At 46.9% G+C, this 9,027-nt stretch overlaps 1 protein-coding gene across 1 annotated transcript; it reads right to left on the bottom strand.

The window, feature by feature from the left end:
* Positions 1-214: 214 nt before the first annotated feature.
* Positions 215-7,567, bottom strand: ier3ip1 (immediate early response 3 interacting protein 1). Its single transcript, XM_073064044.1, has 3 exons — positions 7,409-7,567; positions 2,956-3,057; positions 215-538 (listed from the first exon to the last, which is right to left on the bottom strand). The coding sequence occupies exons 1-3, from the start codon at positions 7,497-7,499 to the stop codon at positions 483-485; spliced, it is 249 nt and encodes an 82-aa protein (XP_072920145.1). The 5' UTR covers positions 7,500-7,567; the 3' UTR covers positions 215-482.
* Between the last annotated feature and the right edge of the window lie 1,460 nt (positions 7,568-9,027).

The raw sequence follows: 9,027 nt of genomic DNA on the forward strand, positions 1-9,027 counted from the left end.
TGTGAATATATTTTACTGCTAACGTACAAATTCCCTGTGCTGTGTGTGACTGCATTTTACACATTAGCCCCAGACGAACGCTGTTTCAGTTGGATATATTCATGTGTATAGTTGAATGACAATTAGATTTGAACTCGACTTCCTCATATATTCAACCAGCTGATCCCAACCATGAAACAATTTATGTAGTACAGAAAAAGCAACAATACGGAAATTCAAAGACAAATTGCCAACGTCTTTAATTACAGACAATTTGTAACAGTCCATAGCAGGGTATTGACAAGTTATTTTGGCCATTGATATCTTTATTTTTGTTTCTGATGTGTACAAATCAACATGGGAAGTAATGCAATGAGTTTCTTTCCATATATTCTATGAGACCTTTGAGATTATGGAGTTAAGCAGAACATGTTGCAATTTTCCACTCTTGTGGAAAACTTGGCTTCATCTCATCACTGAAGTGTTGACACCATTTTCAATCTTCACCCGAATAGTAGCAACAGTACAATTGTTATGGAATTCACCACTATTAATGGCACTAGGGAAGAAAAATGTGCAAGAGAAAGATCAGTGAATGACTGATAATAGAATGCACTTTGGTAGAAGGAATAAAAGCTTATACCGTATACTATTTTCTAAAGGGGAGAAAATTCAGAAATTAGAGTTTCTAACATGGCTGATTAAAATATCCTTCTCAACTCCATTCTCCTGCCTCCTCCCCATAACCTTTCATAACTCTGACTAACCAAGAACCCATCAACCTCCACCTTAAATCACCCAGACTTGCTCTCCAGGCAATGAATACCATGGATTTGCCATCCTCATTTCCCTTCTAAAGCGATGTCTTTCTATTCTGAGGCAGTGCCCTCTGGGAAAGGGATCTGGGAGTCCTTGTTAACCCTAAGGTTAATTTGCAGGTTGAGGTGGTAGTAAGGAAGCAAACGCAATGATTAGATAACTTTATTTGTCACGTGTAATCAAAAGGTACAGTGAAATATGTCACTTGCATGAAATCAAGTCAGTGAAGACCACAAGTGTTGCCATGTTTCTGGCACCCATGTTGCATACTCACAACCAACTAACCCGAGCTCGTACACCTTAGAAACGTGGGAGAGAACTGGAGCACTGGAGGATACCCACATGGTCAAGGGGAGAATGTACAATCTCCTAAGACAGCAGAGGGAATCAAACCCCGACTGGTGTTTGTTAGCGACATACAACAGACCGCATCTGGAATATTGTGAATGGTTTTGAGCCCTTTATCTAGTGAAGGATGTGCGGGCATTGGAGGGTCCAGAGGAAGCTCACTAGAATGATCCTGGAAATGAAAGGGTTAACATGAGGAGTTTTTGATGGCTATGCAACTGACTTTGTTATGGTTTAGAAGAATCGGGGGGGGGGGGGGGGATCTCATTGAAACCTATTGGATATTGAAAGGTCTAGATTGAGTAGACATGGAGTGGCTGTTTCCAATAATGGTCTAGGACCAGAGCGCACAGTCTTAGAATGGGACGTGCCTTTAGAACAGAGATGAGGAGGAATTTCATTAGCTAGAGGGTGGTGAATCTGTGGAATTCATTCCCCAGATGGCTGTGGAGGCCAAGTCATTGGATTTATATATTTAAAAGAGGTTGACAGGTTCTATATTAGTAAAATGATCAAATGCTTTGGGGAGAAGGCAGGGAAATGGGTTTGAGAAGGAAAATAAATCAGCCATGATGGAGTTGTGGAGCAGATAGGCTGAAGGGCCGAATTCTGCTCCTATGTCTTATGATGATTCAATTACCTGATGGTTTATATACATCAGATACACATCAGAATAGGCTCTTCCACCTGTTTGAGGCACACCTCTCAGCAATGCCAATTTAATGTACCCTAATCACAGGACAATTTTCAATGACCAATTACCTGCCTAGTACGTCCCTGTACTGTGGAGGAAACACACACATTCCATGGGGACAACGTTACGAGACTCCCTACAGAGGACACCAGAACTAAACTCCAGTGTCCTGAGCTGCAATAGTGTCGCGCTAAGCCATACACTATCGTGATGCTGTAATATAGGCTGATAAAAGCAGAGTATGAAAATGCATCAAGAAAGGTTTTACAGCTGGTAATAGATTAGCTGACTTCAGAGGATGGAGGTACTACTGAAATGGACTTGAAACCCTTGGTTTATCCAAAAAAAAGTGACAGAATGAACTCCTGTTCCATTTTTATGAGTTCTGTTAGACATACTATTCCGAAGTCTTAGGCACATATAAAATAATTTTGTAAAGCAAAGCTGCTTTCAAAAATAATGAAATGAAAAGTTTCTAAGTATCAAAAATTTTACTATAAAAAGCAGTAAACAGTAAAAATACTAAATCAAATTAGTATTTGGTGTGACTACCAGCTGCATTTACAAGTACATTGAAAGTACACTGTTGTGCAGTTTTATAAGAAAGTCGGCCGTCTGGTTGTTACAAACATCTTGGAGAACTTGCCACAGTATTTCTGCAGACTTTGGCTGTCTGGCTTGCTTCTGTCTCTCCAGGTGATCCCAGACAGCCCTGATGATGTTGGGATCAGGGCTCTGAGGGGTCCATACCATCTGAAACCGTGTAAACAGCTAGGGTGCCTAAGACATTTGCACAGTACCGTACACATCAAGCAGAGAAATAGGTTTGGATTTAGCTGCACTGGGTTAAAATACAAAAAAATGTGTTGGTTGCAAAATACAGTCGAGTTCTTGGTGAGAATGTGCGTGTTTTCAGAGGGGTGGGAAAGAACCAGAGAGAAAAGGCAATGCAAAGAGTACTGCTGATTGGAAAAAACACCATTCTCTAAAGTCCCTATTGTTTTTAAAATGATTTGTACAAGATAATAAAATGCATCCTGTGATTAGTATAAGAGCAAAATATATTTCAATATTCTTAGTGGAATAAAAAGTGAGCAGAGTGCTGTATAACTTACATCTCATCACCATGCGTACAGATCGGATCAGATTTACCAGCTGTGACTTAATTCCTGGTTCTTCTCCAAAACCACCCACACTCTGCTCGGCTCCCCAGCCAACTACAAAGACATTGTCAACTGAAGTTTAGTTGTCAGCACGTATCTAAATATGCAGATCATTTGCTTAGTAGTTTATCACACAAACATAATTAAGGACTGGGAATCATCTTCTCAAAGATCATGACATGGAGTTTTCTCTTTACTTCAGTCAGTCTTTATTACAAACAAGAGAAAATCTGCATTTGCTGGAAATCCACACAACACACACAAAATGCTGGACGAACTCAGCAGGCCAGGCAGCATCTACGGAAAAGAGTACAGTTGACGTTTCGGGGCGAAACCCTTTGGCAGAATTGGAAAATAAAAGATGAGTATATGTGAAAGGTGGGGGGGGGGGGGGGGGGAGGGGAGAGGGAAACGCTAGGCAATAGGTGAAACCTGAAGGGGGAAGGATGAGGCAAAGAGCTGGGATGTTGATTAGTGAAAGAGACACAAGGCCATGGAAGAAAGAAAGGGGGGGGGGGTAGGGAAGCACCAGAGGGAGGCAATAGGCAGGAAAGGAGATAACATGAGAGAGGGAAAGGGGAGGGGAAATGGTGAAGGAGGGGTGTTGGAGGTTACCCAAATGAAATATAAAGTGTTGTTCTTCCAACCCAAGTGTGGCCTTATCATGACAGTGGAAGAGGCCATGGACAGACATATTGGAATTGGAAGTGGAATTAAAATGGGTGGCCACTGGGAGATTCCACTTGTTTTGGCAGGTGGAGGGTATGTGCTTGGCAACGCGGTCTCCCAATCTACGTCGGGTCTTTATTAAAATCTTTATTACATTTGGTTAACTTTTTATACATTTCTGCAGGCTCTGACGTAATATAGAAATGCTAAGGAGGTATCCCTTAGAATGATAGAACACTAAAGCATAGAAAAAGGCCCTTCGGCCTATTTAGTCCATGCTGAACTATTAATCTATCTAGAGACATCTAGCTGCACCTGAATCATAACCCTCCACAACACTTCCAACCATGTACTTATCCAAACTTCTCCTAAATGTTGTAATCAAACCCATATTTACCACTTGCACTGGCAGCTTATTTCACACTCTCACCACCCTTGGAGTGAAGAACATTTCACTTTTCACTCTTAAACCTTGACCTCTAGTTGTAGTCTCACCTAACACAACCTCAGTGGAAAAAGCCTGCTTGCATTTACCCTATGCATACTCTTCTATATTGGGTGATGGGGTGGAGATACGTCCCTACCAAAGGACATAAACATAGGGTGCTCTTCCCCCCACTAGCCTGCAGGTCACCCTTGGGGAAGGGGTAGCACCTGCTTAGCCCCAGTCAGGGTCGCATCAAGCCATAGGAGCAGATGGTTGTATGAGCAGCTGGTGCAGATATAAACGCTGAGACTGCTGAGGAACAATGGGGTCGACTTAAAGGGGCAATACACACAGTGCAGGAAATGTTCTTACCCAAAGTCGGGAGAAGCAATAAAAACAATGGATCAATTGCATGGATGAATGAAGATTTACATTCACAATTATTTAAGGAAAGACAACTATAAAATGAACACAGAAAAAATAATAATATTAACCATAGGCATATGAAAATATGAGAGCTATAGTCAAGAGGGAAATTCAGATTGCCAAAAGGCAGGTTGAAAAGGATATTGCTGATAATGCTAAGGTTGACCCCAACAGAGTTTTTCCAATACTTTAGAAGTAAAAGAAAAGTCAAGGAGGAAGTTAAGTGTATTAGGAATAACAGTGGGGTAATAAATTACACACAGGACATAGCAGATACTATTAACTCATATTTTGCTGAAGTATTCACCTGTGTAGACGTTAGCAATATGCCAGAGAGCATAGAACTAAACAAGGTTGTTTTAAGTGACTTGGAGATCTTAGAAAGTGAGGTCCTACTTCAGCTGAAAATTAAAAAAATCTCCTGGGCCAGACATGTATCCAGGGCTGTGATGACAGGTACAAACACCTTTCAAAAGTCAGTGAAGGCATAATAGCAGAAAGCCAGCAGAGGTTCAGCAAGTGGAAACTGTGTTTTACTAATATGCTGAGTTCTAAGAAGAGGCAACTAAAATTTATGATAACAACAGAGCGGTACTTGGACTTTCAGAAGGGTTTTGACAAGGTACCCCACGAGAGGTTAACAATCAAATTACAGGAGGTAGGGATTCAGGGTAAGGAGTGCAAATTGGCTCAAAAACAATGAGTTATGGTGAGAGGATTATTTTCACACCTAGAAAATGTTAAAAGTGGGGTTCTGCAGGGATCAGTTTTGAGGCTACTGCTGGTTTTAATTTACATTAATGATTTGGATAAGCACATAGTCAAGAAAACTATGGTCACAGAAACACCTTGATTGCCAACATCATGCAACATGGCACATAATGAATGAACTCATAATTTGTACACCTCTATCAAATCTCTCCTCATTCTCCTTCACTCGAGGGAATAAAGTTCTAACCTATTCAGCCTTTCCCTGTAACTCACGGCCTCAAGTCCTGGCAACATCCTTGTAAATTTTCTCTGCACTCTTTCAATCTTATTGACACTTTTCCTTTAGGTAGGTGACCAGAACTGCACTCAATACTCCAAATTAGGCCTCACCAACATCTTATACAACTTCAACATAACATCCCATCTCCTGTACTCAATACATGGATTTATGAAGGCCAATGTGCCAAAAGCTTTTCTCCACAATCCCATCCACTTTCAAGGAATTATGGACCAGTATTCCCAGATCCCTCGATGCATCCAGTATCCTAGCTTTTCCTCATACCCACCCCCTCCCTCATCTCCACACCTCATCCCCATATCCCATCCCCTCCCTCATCCCCACACCCCATCCCCATCCTCACCCCTCCCTCAGACCACCCACTCTCCCAACCCCACACCCCGTCCCCATCCTCACCCCTCCCTCAGACCACCCACTCTCCCAACCCCACACCCCGTCCCCATCCTCACCCCTCCCTCAGACCACCCACTCTCCCAACCCCACACCCCGTCCCCATCCTCACCCCTCCCTCAGACCACCCACTCTCCCAACCCCACACCCCGTCCCCATCCTCACCCCTCCCTCAGACCACCCACTCTCCCAACCCCACACCCCGTCCCCATCCTCACCCCTTCCTTCAGACCACCCACTCTCCCATCCCCACACCCCGTCCCCATCCTCACCCCTCCCTCAGACCACCCACTCTCCCATCCCCACACCCCATTCCCTTCCTCACCCCTTCCTCAGACCACCCACTCTCCCATCCCCACACCCCGTCCCCATCCTCACCCCTCCCTCAGACCACCCACTCTCCCATCCCCACACCCCATTCCCTTCCTCACCCCTCCCTCAGACCACCCACTCTCCCAACCCCACACCCCGTCCCCATCCTCACCCCTTCCTTCAGACCACTCACTCTCCCATCCCCACACCCCGTCCCCATCCTCACCCCTCCCTCAGACCACTCACTCTCCCAACCCCACACCCCATCCCCATCCTCACCCCTCCCTCAGACCACCCACTCTCCCATTCCCACACCCCGTCCCCATCCTCACCCCTCCCTCAGACCACCCACTCTCCCATCCTCACCCCTCCCTCAGACCACTCACTCTCCCATCCCCACACCCCATTCCCTTCCTCACCCCTCCCTCAGACCACCCACTCTCCCATCCCCACACCCCATTCCCTTCCTCACCCCTCCCTCAGACCACCCACTCTCCCAACCCCACACCCCGTCCCCATCCTCACCCCTCCCTCAGACCACCCACTCTCCCAACCCCACACCCCGTCCCCATCCTCACCCCTCCCTCAGACCACCCACTCTCCCATCCCCACACCCCATTCCCTTCCTCACACCTCCCTCAGACCACCCACTCTCCCATCCCCACACCTCGTCCCCATCCTCACCCCTCCCTCAGACCACCCACTCTCCCATCCCCACACCCCGACCCCATCCTCACCCCTCCCTCAGACCACCCACTCTCCCAACCCCACACCCCATTCCCTTCCTCACTCCTCCCTCAGACCACTCACTCTCCCAACCCCACACCCCATTCCCTTCCTCACCCCTCCCTCAGACCACCCACTCTCCCAACCCCACACCCCATTCCCTTCCTCACCCCTCCCTCAGACAACTCACTCTCCCAACCCCACACCCCATTCCCTTCCTCACCCCTCCCTCAGACCACCCACTCTCCCAACCCCACACCCCATTCCCTTCCTCACCCCTCCCTCAGACAACTCACTCTCCCAACCCCACACCCCCTTTTCCGTCTCTCATCTTCACCCTCTCAATCATCCCCAAACTCACACCTTCTCACACCCGCTGCTTGGTTCTCTTTCCTTCCCTTTTCCCCTCACCTCCCCGCTCTATTTCCCTTCCTTCGCTCCCTCACCCTTGCTGAGGAATCGCTCCTCATGCAGCACGGCCACGGCGTTCACACAGAGCAGAGCGGCCTGAACCAGCGAGTATAGAGTCAACGCCATCGCCCAGCACCGGCCGACGGCAGCGCGCAGCCGCCACGCAGCACGGGCGGCCCAGCAACGCCAAATTCAAAACGCGACCGACAGCCTGCGCTGGGCCCCGGTCGCCGGTCGCCGGGGAGCCCGGACCACAGACCTCCGGGGAGCCGGAGCCGGGAGCTGTGAGCCCAAAACACCGGGGAGTCGGTGCCCAGAGCTGTGCCTTCTGTGCCGGATTTTTCTATGACTCTAAGCAGGACATTTACAACGTTTATCGGCCACCTAGAAAAATGAATACGTGGCTGGGAGAGGTTTAGAGGGTTACGGGGAAACACGGGCAGATGGGACTAGCTCGCTGGAAAACAGCATGGACAAGTTGGACCGAAGGGCCTGTGAGATCAATTTGCGGAAACAAGATTCTGCAGGAGCTTTAGAAAATAGATGTTGGGGCGCCTCTCCTCACTGAACTGGAGGACATAGTTCGAGTAAAAGGAGCCATCTATCTAGGAAAGAGGCGTCAAGCAATGTCAGCAGAAGGTCGTGAAGCTTCTCTCTCCGTCCAGTTAATTTATTAATTAGAGACACAGCTCGGTAAAAGGTCCTACCGGCCCACATCCATCTGCTAACCTGTACGTCTACGCAGTGGTATGTGGGAGGAAACCAGAGCACCTGGAGGAAACCTACACAGTCAGGGGAAAGTGTGCGAACTCCTGACAGAGAGCAGTGGAACTGAACCCTCGTCTCAGACCTTGTATTAGCTTTACATTGGCTGCTATGCCCCTGTGAAATCACTGAACAGATTTAAGGTCAGAATCACAAGAATCTGCAGGTTAAAGAGTGATGGGGAACAGGTTGGAATGTAGAACATAGAACAGCAATCTACAGCACATTACAGGCCCTTCGGCCCACAATGTGTTGACTGTGTACTAGAAGTTGCCTAGAATTTCCCCACTACATAGCCCTCTGTTTTTCAAAGCTTCATGTACCTGTCCAAGAGTCTGTCAGATGTTGATCTCGGTTAAGGTTTAGTAAGTCATGGACATGCTATGTTGGCACCGGAAGCATGTCAATGCTTGCAGGTTGCCCCCACTCCAGCACAGACTGTCCTCGGACTGTTTGACCAAATGATACATTACACTGTATGGTTTGATGTACAAGTGACAGATAAGGCTAATCTCTGATTAGTCATGACCTTTTAGAATAGTGGAGCTGACTGTGGGACCATCTGCCCTTCTGCTGCCATTCCTTAAATTCCTCTGACAGAAGCATTGCCAGAAGCGTCAGCACTGGCCTTCAAGGCAAATGGTCCTGAGTTCGAATCTGGCTGGTTCCTTGCACACGTTCCATCTGTGCTGGTTTGAGCATTGAGCTAGCTTGACCTCTGTTTAAAAAAAACAGACAAAAATGCTAAAGTAACAGGAAAGTTGCTGCCAGGTGTGGAGAGAAATAACTAACTCAGGCAGAAGCATGCTATTTGACTTGTTATTATCACTTTTGCCAGTGAATCACCTCCTGTTCTCTGCCTATTCACTTTCGATGTCATGGATTTTAT

This window comes from Hemitrygon akajei, chromosome 13 (assembly GCF_048418815.1).
Source record: "Hemitrygon akajei chromosome 13, sHemAka1.3, whole genome shotgun sequence".
Taxonomy (NCBI): domain Eukaryota; kingdom Metazoa; phylum Chordata; class Chondrichthyes; order Myliobatiformes; family Dasyatidae; genus Hemitrygon; species Hemitrygon akajei.

Excerpts from the sequence above, each read along its gene's own strand:
- ier3ip1 (XM_073064044.1), bottom strand. The coding sequence starts at position 7,499 with ATGGCGTTGACTCTATACTCGCTGGTTCAGGCCGCTCTGCTCTGTGTG. Across the intron at positions 3,058-7,408 it reads GGAGCGATTCCTCAGCAAGG|TTGGCTGGGGAGCCGAGCAG; the intron begins GTGAGGGAGCGA and ends ATGTCTTTGTAG. Across the intron at positions 539-2,955 it reads TGTACGCATGGTGATGAGAT|TGCCATTAATAGTGGTGAAT; the intron begins GTAAGTTATACA and ends TTTCTTCCCTAG.